This window comes from Colobus angolensis, unplaced genomic scaffold (assembly GCF_000951035.1).
Source record: "Colobus angolensis palliatus isolate OR3802 unplaced genomic scaffold, Cang.pa_1.0 Scaffold344, whole genome shotgun sequence".
Taxonomy (NCBI): Eukaryota; Metazoa; Chordata; class Mammalia; order Primates; family Cercopithecidae; genus Colobus; species Colobus angolensis.
The window spans coordinates 658995-677565 of NW_012116755.1; the positions used below are offsets into that span (position 1 = coordinate 658995).

At 36.7% G+C, this 18571-nt stretch overlaps 1 protein-coding gene across 1 annotated transcript in view; it reads left to right on the forward strand.

Annotated features, from left to right (window-relative positions):
* TOPAZ1 (testis and ovary specific PAZ domain containing 1) overlaps positions 1-18571 on the forward strand; it is a 92244-nt gene that overhangs the window by 30633 nt on the left and 43040 nt on the right. Inside the window, exons 9-12 of the mRNA XM_011952609.1 lie at positions 9255-9318; positions 14682-14833; positions 15038-15130; positions 18032-18147. Of these exons, the coding sequence (XP_011807999.1) occupies positions 9255-9318; positions 14682-14833; positions 15038-15130; positions 18032-18147 (425 nt within the window). The remainder of the gene's footprint in view (positions 1-9254; positions 9319-14681; positions 14834-15037; positions 15131-18031; positions 18148-18571) is intronic.

Below are 18571 nucleotides of genomic sequence, written 5' to 3' on the forward strand. Positions count from 1 at the left end.
CGCCACCACACCTGGCTAATTTTTGTATTTTTAGTAGAGACGGGGTTTCACCATGTTGGCCAGGATGGTCTCCATCTCCTGACCTCGTGATCTACCCGCTTCAGCCTCCCAAAGTGCTGGGATGACAGGCGTGAGCCACCACGCCCAGCCTCCCTTGCCCATTTTTAAATTGGATTACTTCTGTTCTTTCTAAGTTATTTGAATTCTTTATATATTTTAGATACTAACCCCTTATCAAATGTATGGCTTGCAAATATTTTCTCCCAATCTATAGGTTGTCAGAACTTAATCTTAACGAAACCAACAACTATCCTCTAACAACAAATTTACCACCAGATTGTGCCCAGATAAGGCAAACACCTAGCTATAGCCATTCAAGTAATTTCTCAACTTTTGTTTCCACATTCAGTCTGTAAGAAATCCCACTGTTCACACTGTTAAAACAGAGCTCTCTGAACCTCTCTAGTTTGCAGTGCTTCCCCATTCGTGAATCTTTTAATGCTCAGATAAACTCTATTAAATTTATTTTTTCTGAAGTTTTTCTTTTAACAGAAGTCAAAACAAAGTTAGCAGGGACACACTGAAGCCTTTCTGTGATAAGGCTTAAAAGGTTGCATGATTGTAAAAGGCTATATTCTAGAAGACCTCTGCTAAAATAATAACTCTCTAATACAGCAAGAGCCAGAGTTTCTTACATCTTCTTTTTGTTTTCAATCTCTTTTCCTCTTTACGCTGTATTCTCTATTCCACATTCAGAATTATCTTCCTAAAATATGGAATAAATCTGGTCAATAATAAAAAAAATGCCTCCCTTCTGTATACAAAATAAGTTCAAATTATTTAGTTTGGCATTCAACAACTTACAATCACATGTCAGTATATTTGTCAAATTTCAGTTCCCACTGATGTACCACCGGCCATGCTCCAATCACACCATCCTCTTCATCCTTTAAAGCCCAGCTCAAAGCCACAATAATATTTGGCAAGAAAAGACTATGCACTAAGACCACTAAGATAAGTAAAATAGGTCCCAGCTATCGAGAACCCCATTTGACAGAGAGACACACAAGCAAACAAATCAATGTTATTTAATATAAAGGATGGGTTATAAAATATGAGCAGAATACAGGTAGGCAAATTATTAATCCAAACAAGTAAGATCAGAAGAAGCTTCATAGAAAAACTAAAAAGATATTCATGGGTGAAAGAATAATAGTCAACACTTACCATATATGCCAGATTCTGTTTCAAGTGCTTTACGTATATTAACTGATTTAATCCTCATTTTGTTGATGATGAAAATGAGAGGCTGGGCGCGGTAGCTCATGCCTGTAATCCCAGCACTTTGGGAGGCCCAGGTGGGTGGATCACCTGAGGTCAGGAGTTCAAGACCAGCCTGGCCAACATTGTGAAACCCTGTCTCTTTTTTTTTTCGGCAAGGCATGGTGGCTCAGGCCTGCAATCCCAGCACTTTGGGAGGCTGAGGCAGGCAGATCATTTGAGGTCAGGAGTTGGAGACCAGCTTGACCTACAAAGTGAAACCCCATCTCTACTAAAATACAAAAATTATCTGGGCATGGTGGCAGGCACCCAGCTATTGGGGAGGTTGAGGCAGGAGTATTGCTTGAACCTAGGAGGTAGAGGTTGCAGTGAGGCGAGACTGCACCACTGCACTCCAGCCTGGGTGACAGAGCAAGATTCCCTCTCAAAAAACAAAAACAAAAGCAAAAAAAAAAAAAAACGAAAGAAAAGGAGAGTCAAAAAGAGTTTAAGTAAAATAAACATAATAATAACTACCATTTATTGAATGTTTACAACATGTCAGGCACAATGCTAAGCACTGAAAAGGCACAAAATGGAAGTAAAGACTTTAAATTTTTTTTTTTTTTAGACGGAGTTCTTGTTGCCCAGGCTGGAGTGCAATGGCACAATTTCAGCTCACTGTAACCTCAGCCTTCCATGTTCAAGCGATTCTCCTGCCTCAGCCTCCTGAGTGGCTGGGATTACAGGCATGCGCCAACACGTCTGGCTAATTTTGTATTTTCAGTAGAGATAGGGTTTCTTCATGTTGGTCAAGCTGGTCTTGAACTCCCAACCTCAGGTGATCCGCCCACCTTGGCCTCCCAAAGTGCTGGGATTACAGACATAAGCCACCGCACCAGGCCACCTTTAATTCTTTTAAGTGAGAGATGGCAGTTCTTATTTTGTACCTCCACTAGTAGGTTTTTTTTTTTTTAATTGCTCTTGATTCATAGTATTTTACATAGGTTCTGGGATATGTGTGACATTTTGTTACATCCATGTGTGTGATTTTTATACATCTATGCATGTAGTGAAATATCATATACCCCATAAATATGTAAAATTTATTGTTATACATCCACATAGTTTACATGTATAGATATAACAAAATATCACATATACCCCATAAATATGTAAAATATTGTGAATCAAGATAAAAAAAAATGATCAATCAAGTCAGGGTATTTGGTGTATCCATCACCTAGAGTGTTTAACATTTCTATATGTTGGGAACATTTCAAATTCTCTCTTCTAGCTACTTTGAAATACACAATACATTGTTGCTAACTATAGTCATCCTACACTGCTATCAAAAGTTAGAACTTATACCTTCTAACTGTATGTTTATACTATTCGACCAACCACTCTTTTCCCCCCCTACCTACACATTCTTCCCAGCCTCTGTATCTATCATTCTACTATCTACCTCAATGAAATCAACTTTTTTAGCTCCCACATAAAAGTGAGAATATGGTGTATGTGTCCTTGTGCCTGCTTATCACCACTTAACATAATGACCTCCAGTTCATCCATATTGCTGCAGACTACATGATTTCATTATTTTTTATGGTCAAATACTATTCCATTGTGTATATATACCACATTTTCTTTATTTGTTGATCTATTGATGGACATTTGGGTCGATTCCATCTTTGCTGTTGTGAAGAGTGCTGGAATAAACATGTGAGTACAGGTATCCCTTTAATTTACTGATGTTTTTTTCCTTTGGATAAATACCCAGTAGTGGGATTGCTGGATCATATGGTAGTTTTAGTTTTTGAAGAAATCTCCATACTGTTTTCCACAGAGGCTGCGCTAATTTACATTCCCACCAACAGTGTATGAGAGTTCTTTTTCTCTGCGTCCTCACCAACATTTGTTATTTTCTGTCTTCTTGGTAATAGGCACTCTAACCTGGGATAAGGTAATATCTTACTGTGGTTTAGATTTGTGTTTCCCTGATACGTGGTAATGTTGAGCATTCTTTCATATACCTGTTAGCCATTTGTATGTCTTCTCTTGAGAAATGTCTGTTCATGTCCTTTGCCCACTTTTTAATGGGATTATTTGCTTTTTTTACTGTTGAATTGTTTGAGTTCCTTGTATATTCTGGATATTAGTCCTCTGTCACATGAATAGTTTGCAGATATTTTCTTTCATTCAACAGGTTCTCTTCACTCTGTTTGCTGTGCAGAAGCTTTTTGGTTTAATATAGTCCCATTTGTCTTGTTTTTTGTTTTGTTGTCCGTGCTTTTGTAGTTTTTGCCATAAAATCTTTGCCTAGACCAATGTCCTGTAGTATCTCCCATATGTTTTCTCCTATGGTTTTAGGTGTTAAGTTTTAATCCATCTTGAGTTGATTTTGTGTATGGTGAGAGATAGGGATTCAGTTTCATTCTTCTGGATATGGATATCTTAATTTTCCCAGCACCACTTATTGAAGAGGGTCCTTTCCTTAATGTATGTTCTTGGCGCCTTTGTCAAAAATCAGTTGGCTGTAAATACATAAATTTACTCCTGGATTCTCTGTTCTATTCCATTGGTCTGTATGTCTGTTTTTATATCAATACCATGCTTTTTTGTTTACTGTATCCTTATAATGTATTTTGAAGTGAGGTAGTGTAATGCCTCCAGCTTTGTTCTTTTTCTTTCAGAATTGCTTTGCCTATTCTGGCTCTTTTTTGGTTCCCTGTGAATTTTAGGATTGCTTTTCTATGTGAAAAATGACATTGGTATTTTAATAGAGATTACATTGAATCTGTAGGTTGCTTTGGGAAATTTTTTTTTTTTTTTTTTTTTTGGATGGAGTCTCGCCCTGTTGCTAGGCTGGAGGGCAGGTGGCGAGATCTAAGCTCACTGCAACCTCCACCTCCTGGGTTCAAGCAATTCTCCTGCCTCATCCTCCTGAGTAGCTGGGACTACAGCCACATGCCACCATTTTTAGTAGAGACGGGTTTCACCTTGTTGGCCAGGATGGTCTTGCTCTCCTGACTTCGTGATCTGCCTGCCTCAGCCTCCCAAAGTGCTGGGATTACAGGCATAAGCCACCACACCCAGCCCAGTATGGTCATTTTAATGACATTAATCCTGCTTATTTATAAGCCTGGGATGTCTTTCCATTTATTAATGTCCTCTTCAGTCTCTTTCATCAGTGCCTTGTGGTTTTCCTTGTAGAGATCTTTTACCTCCTTGGGTAAATTTATTCCTAGGTATTTTTTTGTAACTTTTATAAATGAGAATACCCTCTCTCAGCTATTTCATTATTGGTATATAGAAACACTATTAATTTTTGTATTTTGATTTTGTATCTGATTTATTAATCAGATCTAAGAGTTTTCTGGTGTATTCTTTGGTTATTTTTAAATATAAAACCATATCAGTAGCAAAGAGTGACAATTTGACTTCTCTAACTTGCATGCCTTTTATTTCTTTCTCTTTCCTGCTTTCTCTGGCCAGGACTTCTGGTACTGTGTTGAATAGAAGTGGTGAAAGTAGGCATCCTTGTCTTGGTCATTCAGTTATGACGTTAGCTGCAGGTGTGCCTTATATGACTGAGAGAGTTTGGATATTTGTCCCTGCCCAAATCTCACATTGAATTGTAATCTGCAATCCTGGAGGTGGGGCCTGGTGGGAGATGTTTGGATGATGGGGGTGGATCCTTCATGTCATGGTGCTTTCTTCACTGTAGTGAATTCTCATGAGATCTGGTCATTTAAAAGTGTGTGGCACCTTCCACTCCACTCTCTCTTGCTGTCTTGTTCCTGCTTTCACCATGTGATGTGCCTGCTCCACCTTCACCTTCTGCGATGATTGTAAACTTTCTCAGGCCTCCCTAGAAACTGAGCAGATGCCAGCACCATGCTTCCTATAAAGCCTGCAGAATCATGGGCCAATTAAACATCTTTTCTTTATAAATTACCCAGTCTCAGATATTTCTTTATAGCAATGCAAGAATGACCTAATAATACAATGACCTTTATTATATTGAGGTATATTCCTCCTATGCCTAGTTTATTGAGGTTTTTATCATGAAGGATATTGAATTTTATTAAATGCTTTTTCTGCGTTTATTGAGATGACCATATGGTTTTTGTCCTTCATTCTGTTAATGTGATGTATCATGTTTATTTATTTGTGTGTGTTGTGCCAAACTTACATTCCTAGAATAAATCCAACTTGATCATGATGTATTTTTTTTTTATGTACTGCTAGATTCGGTTTGCTAATATTTTGTTGAGAATTTTTGAGTCTGTGTTTATCAGGGGTATTGACCTATAGTTTTTACTGTTGTTGTTGTAGCCTTGTCTGGTTTCGTTATCAGAGTAATGCTGGCTTACTCATAGAATGAGTTAGGAACAATTCCTTTCTCTTCCATTTTTTGGAATGGTTTGAGGAAAATTGGTATTAGTTCTTCTTCGAAAGTTTGGAATTCAGCAGTGAAGCCATCTGGTCTTGGACTTTTTTTTTGTTCAGAGTTTTCATTAAAGATGCAGTCTCATTACTTGTTTTTGATCTGTTCAAGTTTTCTGTTTCTTCCTAATTCAATCTCAGTAGGTTGTATGTGTCCAGGAATTTATCCATTTCCTCTAGATTTTCTACTTTTTCGTGTATAGTTAGTTGTTCATAATAGTCTCTGATGATCTTTTTATATTTCCATAGTATCCATTGTAAAGTCTGCATTTTCATTTCAGATTTTGTTTATTTGGGTCTTTTCTTTATCTTGATTAGTCTAGCTAGCAGTTTATCCATTTTGTTTATCATTTTGAGAAAACAAGTTTTCATTGTGTTGACCCTCCTTCTTTTTTTTTTTTTTTGGTCTCTATTTTGTTTAGCCCCACTCTGATCTTATTTCTTTCCTTCTACTGGTTTTGGGTTTGGTTTGTTCTTGCTTTTCTAGTTTCTTGAGATGCATTGTTAGAGTGATTATTTGAAATCTTTCTACTTTTTTAACATAGGCATTTAATGCTATAAACTTCCCTTCTAGAATAGTTGTTGCTGTACCTCATATATTTTGGTATTTTGTTTTCTCATTGCTTCAAGAAATTTTTGTATTTTCTTCTCAATTTCTTTCTTGACTCAATGGTCATTCAGGAGCATGTTGTTTAGTTTCCATGTATTTGCACAGTTTCCAGAGTTCCTCTTGTTATTGATTTCTAGTTCTATTTTATTGTATCTGAGAAGATACTTGATATGATTTTGATTTTTGTAATTGCTGATTCATTTTGTATTCTAACATATGGTCTAAAAAATGTTCCATGTGCTGATGAAAAGAATGTGTGTTCTGTAGCTGTTGGATGAAATGTTCTGTAAATGTCTGTTAGGTCCTTTGATTTAATGTGCAGTTTAAATCTAGTGTTTCTTCGTTAGTTTTCTGTCTAGATGTTCTGTCTAATGCTGAGAGTAGGGTGTTTAAGTCTCCAGCTATTATTGTATTGGAGTCTGTCCCTCCCTTTAGATCTAATAATATTTGCTTTATGTGTCTGGGTGCTGCATTGATAGATGCATGTATTTTAAGTTGTTATATCCTGTTGCTGAATTGATCCATTTGTCTTTAAATAAAGACTTTATCTTTTTTGTTATTTTTTTACTTAAAGTCTGTTTTATCTGATAAGTATAGCTGCCCCTGCTTGCTTTTGGCTTTTGTTTGCATGGAATACCTTTTTCCATCCCTTTACTTTCAATCTATATGTGTCTTTACAGGTGAGATGAGTTTCTGGTAAGGAGCATATCATTAGATCATGTTTGTTTAATCCATTTAGCCAATCTATATCTTTTAAGTGGAAAGTTTAATTCCTTTACATTCAAGGTTATTATTGACGTGTGAGGGCTGCTTATTCCTGTCATCTTATTAATTGATATCTGGCTGTTTTGTATATCCTTTGTTCCTTTCTTTCTCTCTTACTGCTTATCTGTAGTGCTAACATTTTATTCTTTTCTCTTTCTTGTTTGTATGCTCTGCTTTATCAGTGGTGTTTATGTTTGCATGATGGTAGATATCATTCTTTTCACTTCCAGGTGTAGGATTCCCTTAAGCGCTTCTTGTAGGTCTGGTGTAGTGGTGATGAACTCCCTCAGCTTTTGCTTTTCTGGGAAATACTTTATTTCTCTTTATTTATGAAGGCTAACTTTGCTGAGTATAATATCAATTAATATCCACATTTTCTTTTAGCATACTTTAGATACATCATCCTATTCTCTCCTGGTCTGTAAAGTTTCTGCTGAGAAATCCACTGTTAGTCTGATGGAGATTTCTTTATAAGTGACTAGATGCTTTTTTTGCTTTTTTTTCCTTTCCTTTCCTTTCTTTTTTTCTTTTTCTTTTCTTTTCTTTTTTTTTTTTTTTTTTTTTGAGACACAGTCTTTCTCTGTTGCCCAGGCTGGAGTGCAGTGGTGTGATCTCAGCTCACTGCAACTTCTGCCTCCTGGGCTCAGGTGATCCTCCCACCTCAGCCTCCCAAGCAGCTGGGACTACAGGCACATGTCACCATGCCCAGCTAATTTTTCTATTTTTAATAGAGATGGGGTTTCACCATGTTGCCCAGGCTGGTCTCTAACACCTAGACTCAAGCAGTCCACCCGCCTTGGCCTTCCAAAGTGCTGAGGTTACAGGCATGAGCTACTGTACGCAGCCTGTTCTTCTTTTTCAAAAGTTGTTTTAGCAGTTCACAGCAGTGATGGTTGCAAACAATAGAATTTGTCCTTCTGGCATGTGAAAATGTGTAGCCATCTTTCTGCTGGGGGGTTGGCTGGGTCACTGCTGTTGGCTCCCACAGCAACAGCAGCTGCAGCTGCAGACAAGGAATGTCAGTGGGGCTCCAGGGATTTTTCACTCGGCACCAGGGCAGGGCACAATCTGTGGGGGCCAGGCTCCCAACATGGCACCAGGGTGTTGTTAATTAGCAGCTTTTTTAGCAGCTACTTAGGACTTAGTAGTTTGTGGGACTCAGCATGAGCTCTTCCTCTCTGGAGCAGTGCTTTTCCAGGCAACCCCCCTACATTAGTCTCAGGACCCACAAGGGTCAAGGGACTCTGTCATGGCTAGGATTATAGGAGTCTTCAGCCAGAGTGTGGGCCACTGGGAGTCTCTCATTTACACTTTCTCTGTATTAGGGAGCCTCTCTAACTCCACTAGTAGGTTTTAATCCTGCTGAGATTCTTTCTCTGTATAAGACAAACTAAGCAAATGCATTTTCTTCTACGTTTTAGCAAAATCTCACTGAAATGCATTCATCCATTTGGCTCACCATGCCATCCCTTCTCCACTGAAATGGGTGGTCCGAGGCCAGGTCTTCAGGCATTTAATACCCACTGCAGTGCTATGGTAGTCAGAAACCCCTTTTCACCCTCTTAAAAGTATCTTTTGAGAAATAGAATTTCTTCATTTTTAGAGTCTAATTTTTCAGTTTTCTTTTGTGGTATTAACTTTTTGCATCCTGTTGAAGATCTTCACCAAGATCATGAAGATGTTCTCCTATGTTTTTCCTTTAAAAGTTTGTTTTACCTTTTGCAGAATCAAATCAGCTAGAATTGATTTTTGTTTATGATATAAGAAGAGAATCAAGATACAGTTTTTTCCCATGTGGATCTTCAGGTGACACATTACCGTTTATCAAAAAGACCATCTTTTCCCCACTACACTACAATGATACCATGTTATAAATCAGCTGACTGTATATGAGTGGGTCTGTTTCTGGGCTCTGTGTTCTAATACGTTGGTCAATGTGTTTATCCTTGCACCAGGAAATGGTTATTTGTGAAGTAACATAAGATTTTTGTAATGAATTAAATATGTACTTCAAATCTGTGAGTTAACCAGACATCAGCTTCTTTATTCCAATCCTTTGAGATCATTTAAAAATTTCAATATAAGCACAAAGATAGGATTGAAATGTGTATAGTTCTTACAGAATATTTTTAAAAAGGTAATTTTACATTTTTCATGACTTTTGCAGGTTTGCATGGATGTGTTTAAGAAATATATAAATATCAATGAACTGTGTTTGCTACAGCGTGCAGGTATGAAACAAATAGTATAAAGCTATTAATGTGTGGCTATTAGGTAATGTGCTGTTCTTTGAAAATAGTTTAAAAGTAAATTCAATAATTTGTAAGTTTGAAAACAAAATGTCTTACCCAAGAGTGGCTCTGTTGGCCTAAGAAAGGGTTGAAAATAAATGAGATATTTTGGTTAATAAAAAAAATCTACCTAACACTATAATTCCCTTACACACTAATATTTTCATGACTTACACATTTTATTTACAAGTGTAAGATGGAGAAAATGGTATTGTTAATTAGTCTTTAACTCTATCTAAAGGGACTTTTCAGAAGCTGACTCTTTCCTATTTCTTCTTCCTTCTTCTCTTTTTACATTTACCTCTTGTAACCAGTGTACCATCCAGTGAGTTCTGTGCAGTTCTGTATATATACCAGGCTGTGTTCAAACTTCAAGGCTACTATTACCACTTCTCTCTGTTAGGGATGCCTCTAGTTCCATCCCATTTCCTCATGGCAAAGGAAAGGCTATTCGACCTTCAAGGCTAGGTCATAGGAAATAGGATTGGCTATTTGGCCTTCAAGTCAGGGTCATAGGAAATAGGATTACCTCCTCTATTAGGCCCTTATCTGATGCCACAACCCCATCCCATTCTTTGCCACCTTCTCCCCATACTAATAGTGAGCTGCAAGAGGACAGAGACCATGCTTAATTTATTTGTGTTTGTCACCCTGACACAACCACCAAAGCCACATAGTAGATGTGGTAATAGAGCACTTTCACTTCATATATTTCTGCTTGAGATCTCATTCTGCTAAAAACAAAGTCTCTGACAGGTTTATTGTTTTGTTTTGCTGGTGATATCATCTCCCCAAGGATTAGAGGAAACACCTAATGGAATTGCTAGTCTGAACTTAATGTAACTGTAACAAAGAAGTAGTAGTTAAGGTAAAGTAACAGGTACCTATATAGGAATACACTTGTAACCTGAGGAATTCATCCATATCTAACCTATACAGTTTCATAGGTTAGATATGGATGAAATTTGAAATTCCAGAAATAATCCCATATATGAGATGTGGAAGAAAAGAGGATGTCATGAAAAAGATGCAAAACTCCCAAAAATATAAGTCTGACTGTATAAAGATCCAATATGGCTACAGGAAAAATCCATCTGAATTTTGCTTTAAAACAATGAATAGAGAACAAAAATAAGAGCCTGTAGCAAAGAATAAATGTAGAAAATTGTCAACCTGTGGAAATTTTTTGGTTTAAAAATAATAAGTTAGTGGGAAATAATAGATAGCTCAGAATAGACCTGATATATATGAGGGGTTTAGTGTTTAGAAAGACCATAGGATTTGAGACAAGAGGAATCACTTTGAAAATGATAAGATAACTAGATAGCAACTTAAAGAGGCTCTGAATACCACTGGTATAAATAAGTTATGGATTTAGCTACTCAGGCTCTACAGAGAGGCCTCAGGAACCATTTTGGTGCACAAGGGGAGGGAGCTGAGTCAGTGGACCCCCCCCAACTCCCTGTTTAACCATAGTTTCTTGTTTATCTATTTTATATTTAAATTTCCACATAAAATTCTTTCGAGAGGTTTTTAAATTTTAAGTTTCCATTTAGAAATTTTAAATTTACAAAAATCTGTGAAAACAGAAATAATACAAACAATAGTCATATCCTTTATCATTTTCATTTGTTCGCTCTCTCCTTCCTTCCATATATGTGTGTGTATACACACTGCACATATGTGCATGGCCATTCACACACACACACCTTTTTCCCTGAACCACTTGAAGTTAAGTTGCACATATCATGGCCCTTTACCACCAAATACTTTAATGCATATTTCTGAAAAACAGGCTATCCTTTTATATAACCATGGCACATTTATCCACATTAGTAAATTTAACATGAGTACGATAGTTTTGTCTAATCTGTTACTTATATTCAAATTTTGTCACTTGACCCAATGATGGCCTTTTGTAGCATTTTTCTCTCTAGTTTAGGATCCAGTCCAGGATCAGGTGTGCATTTAGTTGTCATGACTCTTTAGCCTCCTTTAATCTAGAACATTTCCGCCGTCTGTCTGGGACATTTTGGAAGTATGTATGTGATAAAATATACATAAAATTTACTATTTTAAACATTTTTAAGTGTACAATTCACTGCCATATTAAGTACATTCGGTATTGTGTAACCATCACCATTATCCATTCCTAGAACTTTCTCATCCCAAACAGAAACGCCGTATGCATTAAACAATAACTCCTCATTACCCTCATTCTCAGCCCTTGATAACCTCTAATCTACTTTCTGGCCCTGTGCATTTGTCTATTCTAGGTATTTCATATAAGTAAAATTACACAATATTTGTCCTTTTGTGTCTGGATTATTTCACTTAGCATAGTGTCCTCAAGGTTTATCCATATTGTAACATGTATCAGAATTTTCTTCCTTTTTAAGGCTGAATATCCTGTTGTATGAATATACCAAATTTTGTTCATATATTCATTTGTTGATGGACACTTGGTTGTTTTTTCCTTTTGGGTATTAAAGTAATGTTGCCGTGAACGTTGACATACAAGTATCTACTTGAGTCCTTGCTTTCAGTTGTTTCGGGTGTATACCTAAGAGTAAAACTACAGGTCCTGTTTTATCTGTTTTATGTGTGGATTTCCACATAAAATTTCCCTTTCCAGAAGTTTTATGGCCAAAAACATTTTAAAACAACGCATTTAGCATATACCAGAATGAATCAGTGAAGTACAGCAATTAGCAATTCAGTAGAAAAAAAATCTCTTAAATCAGATTTTTAGAAAGATGACAATTTCTGTGGTTTAAAGTAATCAAAGGGAGTATAAAAGATATAAATTTGATCACATAAATTTGAACTAAAAAGCTATTTATCTTCAATATTTTAGATTTACCACTGGTAATATACAAAAATATTCCAATACATAAGAATAATGAGTCCAATCAGCTATTTAGAAAGACATGAATATTGTTTCTTCTTGTGAAAATTAGAAACATTTCAAGAGGAAATTCCAGTGGTTAATGATTCACTAGAATTATCCATTCCTAACCAAAGAAAGGAGTAAAAGTACCTGATTCTGGTGAATAATTGGTAAAGTAGCATTATGAATTGATAGACTTTTTAAAAAAGCAATGTAGGCCGGGTGCAGTGGCTCACACCTGTAATCTCAGCACTCTGGGAGCCTGAGGTGGGTGAATTGCTTGAGCCCAGGAGTTTAGACCAGCCTGGGCAAAATGGTAAAACCCCATCTCTACAAAAATAAATTTTAAAAATTAACCAGGCATGGTGGTGCACGCCTATAGTCCCAACTACTCGGGAGGCTGAGGTGGGAAGATCGCTTGAGCCCAGGAGGCAGAGATTGCAGTGAGCCAAGATCACAACACTGCATTCCAGCCCTGGGTGACAGAGCAAGACCATGTCTCAAAAATAAATAAATAAAATAGAATACAGCAGTTTGTGTCAAAACGTATTAAAAATGTTCAGTTTCCACCCAACAGTTTAACAAGCAGGTATCATTATTTGTTTTTGTTTTTTTGAGAAGGAGTCTCCCACTGTCACCCAGGCTGGAGTACAGTGGCACGATCTTGGCTCACTGCAACCTCCGTCTCCTGAGTTCATGCGATTTTCCTGCCTCAGTCTCCCTGAGTAGCTGTGACTACAGGCCTGCGCCACCATACCCGGCTAATTTTTTTATTTTTAGCAGAGACAAGGTTTCACCATGTTGGCCAGGCTGGTCTCAAACTCTTGATCTCAGGTGATCCGCCCACCTCAGCCTCCCAAAGTACTGGAATTACAGGCATGAGCCACCACGCCCAGCCGAGAGGATCATTATTTTCAATGCAGAAAATATATTAACAGTTTAAAAATAACTTAATGAGGCCAGGTGCGGTGACTCATATCTATAATTCCAGCACTTTGGGAGGCCGAGTAAGGCAGATCACCTGAGGTCAGAAGTTCAAGACCAGCCTGGCTCACATGGTGAAATGCTGTCTCTACTAAAAATGCAAAAAAAAAAACTAGCCAGGCATGGTGGTGCACACCTGTAATCCCAGCTACTTGGGGGGCTGAGGCAGGAGAGTCACTTGAACCTGGAAGGCAGAGGTTGCAGTGAGCGGAGATCATGCCACTGCACTCCAGTCTACGTGACAGAATGATACTCTGTCTCAAAAAAATAAATAATGACACAAAGGAGAAAGGTTGCATGTCAATTAGTGGACTATTTACACACTGGCTAACATAGATTAACTGCACCTTTTTGAATGTCTGCAATTTCAGTTTTATTAATAAGCTATAATAACACTGAGTTTACCATTTTATCAGTTGATCTGCTTCTGTATAGGCAACTATATAAATACTGCCAAAAGTATAGCAGCAATAATTTATCTGTATGTGCTCAGGGAAAATAATTGTAGTATATAAAAAAGCTTTACAAGAAATTTGAATGTTGTTATACCATGTTATTAAAGTTTTAAAACTTTAACATTAATTTTTCACTTGTGCCACTGAACTTTGTCAATAGCTACTGGCTTTCCCAAACAACACCAGGTAATCCAGCTAGTAATAAATATTTCTAATAGAAATAATTAACACAAAATAAAACCAAAAATAAACTTAGTATTTTTACTAAGGCAGTTAAGGTATACAGATTTTAACCTGGGAAATTTTGGAATGAAGAAAAAAATGATCAGTGAAAGAATCCCAGTTTAAATAATTTTAGTGAAATCAATGGGGAAAAATTGGAAACATCATGTGACATAGAAAATTAAGGATTTGGATGGGCATGAAGAAAGTACTTTCTCAAAGAAAACTAATCAGCGCTGTTGTAATTTTTAGTAGAATGTTCCACAGTCACAAACTGAAATTAAAAATATCCCCATCCATGACAAGGCAGGGAGAAGTTAAAAATAATGTCAACATGTTGGTGGGTTTAAAGCAACAAGAATGGGTATGTGTCAAAACAGTCTGCGTCCATCACCAAACTATACAACTTCACATCTGTACCAGGGCTACTGCCTCAAGACTGCCTGGGAACTTGACTCTCTAGGAGTTCATATTGACACTATGATATATGGGAATGGCAGTTTAGACCTATTCTTTGCAGGTAGCACTTGAGTTACTCCATGCTGAACGTGCTTGGTTGACTTCAAATATTATTGCCATTTTGACTTTTGCTTTAATTTTCATCCACTATTTCTAATACTAGAACTGTACCTTTCAAGAATTTACATTGAATTCATATTATTTTATCTTTATATATAGAAAAATTATTGAATTTAAGAAATACGGATATCTGACACAGCAAATGACATTAGTATATATATTTTCATTTTCAGTAAACGTATTTATGGAGTACTACAGAAAGTTTCCCCCAGGTATATACTTTGATTTACAAGTGCTAAATGACCTTCTAAATTCTTTACTCAAACATTGTTTATTGAAAGAAGTATTTCAGATAGTGAACCTCAGCATAATGGTTAAAATGCTGGTAAGTAGCCTGAAAATATGTGTTATTTTAATGTTTTATGTTAATTTCTCTGTTATTCATTGTTTGAATTTAGCAGTTGAATTTCTGTGTTTGTTGAATACTTCCTAGAAACCACTTGTGTTTTTCAACATAAATGAGTTTGAGAAATTTAAGGTGTACTAAAAGAAGATCTGAAAATGAGTGTAATTTTTTTGTTTTATCCAGCCTTCTCTGAAAATATTACTAAACATATTTGAGCATGTGGCAACTATGAGATTAAGGAATGCTGTACCTGCTTTAATTGATATCTTTTGCAAGGTATGGTTTTATTTTCTTTTATTCTCTGATGGCAAGTAACCAAGAAAATAATTGTTTCCATGTATACCCTTGAGCTGCCTTTTATTCACATTCTAGATGCCAAAGAATTCTATTTCCAGAAGTATTCTTTTTCTCTTGAAATAGGGTTTATAAAAATATACTCCAGTGGCTGATGAGCCTTCTCCTTAAATTAGTTTCAAAGATTCAGATTATTGCTTTTTGATGTATGAATTGTCTTCATCTCTACTTCATAAGGATGATTAAATGAAATTTTCTTTCTCTAAAAGAATTGAGATCATTTACAACAGAAATAAACAAACCAAAAAAGACTGACAAAAATATAAAATTCAACTTTTGTTAAATACTTCCTAATGTTTGATACTTAATCATCTACTTCAGAATAGGCCTGATAGGAAAACTGCCAGTTTTCTTTCAGAAGCAACATTGGAAGAACTCTAGCAGAAAAACAGATATTTGAGTTAATACCTCAGATTTTACATTATAAAACTGGATAATTGCTTGCCTAGAAATGTTTTGAATCAAAAGTTACTGATCGCCAGGCACGGTGGCTCACGCCTGTAATCCCAGCACTTTGGGAGGCCGAGGCGGGCAGATCACAGGGTCAGGAGTTCAAGACCAGCCTGACCAACATGGTGAAACCCCATCTCTACTAAAAACACACAAAAAATTAGCCAGGCATGGTGGTGCACGCCTGTAATCCCAGCTACTCGGGAGGCTAAGGCAGGAGAATTGCTTGAACCTGGGGGGCAGAGGTTGCAGTGAGCCAAGATTGTGCCATAACCTAGGCAACAGGGGGGCAAAACTCCGTCTCAAAAGAAAAAAAAAAAAAAAGTTGCTGATAACCCATAGAGGTTGTAGAAAATCTCAGTAAGGATTCCATAAATTGTCTGATACTGAATAACTTGACTTTCTGCAAAATGTACCCCCCAGTGACTGTCTAAATAAAATTACCCTTAGTGGAGAATATCTAACAAAGACAATGATTTTCATTTTTGCATGGCCAATATGGAACCATCATTTCTGGAAGTTGTTTAAAACCAGTACCAATTTCCCTCTTAAGACTATTTCAGGGTTCAGTAATAACACCATAATATCATCATGGAGAAAGATGCTTTTCCTCCTCTTTATCCTAGTGTACCATACTCCATGTATTTAGCATGAATATCACTGAGAAAAGATAATTAACATCTTATTTTTGTCCTGCCTTAGATTGTTACCTAGTGTGTAACCCTGGTTTTTGAGCAGTGTTAAAGGGCAGAGTTTTTAAAGCATGTCAGTTACCAGATAACTGATTTGTTCTCTTGCAGGTTTGTTTATAGTTGGCCTTGTTCATTTAGTCAAAAGTCACTGCAAGGTCAGTGAATACCGTTAGACCACCAGTGACCCTTTCAAATGTTGTAGAGCATAACAGTAAAAAAATCATGATGCCCACTCCTTTACTTCATGATGTTTGGAAAACTATTTGTTAAGGTAGTGGATTGGTAGGTTTAGGAGAGGAGTTCTTTTCCTCTTTTAAGATAAAATTGAGTATGCTCTGAATCTAGAGGAGCTAATAGAGCTTAAGGATTAGAACCTAAGCTTTAGAACAGGCTTTAAACAGTCATTTTTACAGGATTTTTTACCAAAACTATTTTTAGTTAAAATTGTTTAATAACATGGCTTAGGGTAGCATTTCTAGGACCCATTCAAAGGGGGCCTAATACCACTAAATTTGAGACCGTTTTCCTTGGAGTTCAAAGGTGGAAAAAATCTCTTAGCAGCTTGTTACTATTATCCTTCACTAAAAGAAATTCTATCTCAAAATATATAATTGTAAGTTATAACAGCCAAATTACAGCATCTCACATTATACCTTGAAACACGTAGCTTCTCCACTTACCCCGGTATTGTTTTGTTATCCTACCCCAAATTCTTACTTCCTAGTACTCCCTTCAGATCTATACCGGAGACAAAGCATACATTCTCTCAAACATTCAAAATATATTTTGATATTTAAGTAATTTCTTAAAGGGAATTTTTCTGAAAACCAGAATAGAAAATTCTCAGCAAAAATATTGCTCAGAGAATTTCAAACACCACTCAGTTGAGTCATTCTTAACTCTCTAAATCCTAGTCCAGAGTAGCTAGACATAATATCTTCGAGGTATTATGGAGGTATTGGAGGACCTAGTCGGAGTACCTTTGAACCAAGGTCAAGAGGATCATTTGAGCTGGGGCAACTAATAAGACTGCCAGCTCACAACCTTGTACCTTCCCACTTTTCCAGGATAATGTCATGTAGAAGAGCTGTCAGAAAAGGCCTGCCTCTCCTACATCCATTCTCACACTAGAAGTATCCAGATATTCCCTTGTTGGTTCTCTTCATTAGAGTTGAGGTTCATGAAGAAGACAGGAAATGAGTCATATGTGAATGACAGATAAAATCTTTGAATTGATTTTTTTTAATTAAATGCTGTATTACATGTGGGCAGTTAATCCACCTGAGTGATTAATTTATCACGGAATCACTGATTCTTCTCTGGCCATGGCCCTGTGTGAGGCACAGGAACAATACTTCTCAGCAAGTTTACAATCAGGGATGAATACCAGTCCTAGACTAAAAGACAGACTGAGTACTAAATAAGAGGTATATATGATAAAGTGGTTGAGATAACTTAGAGAACAGGAAGAAAATTCAGAAACTTAATATTTTCATTTTTGCTTTAAATTCTTAGGATATCTTTTTGTGATTCTGTGCCTCAATTTTTTTAAATGAGTTTTATTCCACTTGTCTCCATGTTTCACTTCTTCCGTCAGTGTCTTGGTTGTTTCACACACATTGGCTCCTCAATTCTGTCACATTTTTGTAAGAATAACCACTCTTTCTTTTCTCTTCTACAGCTTGTTGAAACCGGGATGGTGCTTGACCCAGAGCACTTTAACTATATTGTTAAGCTCTTATATCAAGTACAAGCTTCCCAACAAGAAATAACTGCAGTTCTAGAAATGAAATCCAGGTGAGAAAAATCATCATTATTTTTGCCAAAATATATGTGTCTTGGTGGGGACTTATAAAAGCTGAAGGCAAAGCTGTAATAACTGTTTTTATGCCCATTTAGATAGTTGTCTGTCATAAACCCTTCTCCCATCTCTTGGCTATGCCCTACTTTAGTCGAGCTGCCTCTGGCCAGCCTCACCTCATTTTTCTCGGTACTTCATTTCCTCTCAATGTCCTGCTCATCAAGTGTAAAAGGAGTATCTTTTCTGATGTACATCGATGCAAAAATCCTCAATAAAATACTGGCAACCCGAATCCAGCAGCACATCAAAAAGCTTATCCACCATGATCAAGTGGGCTTCATCCCTGGGATACAGGGGATTCAACATACGCAAATCAATAAATGTAATCCAGCATATAAGCAGAACCAAAGACAAAAACCA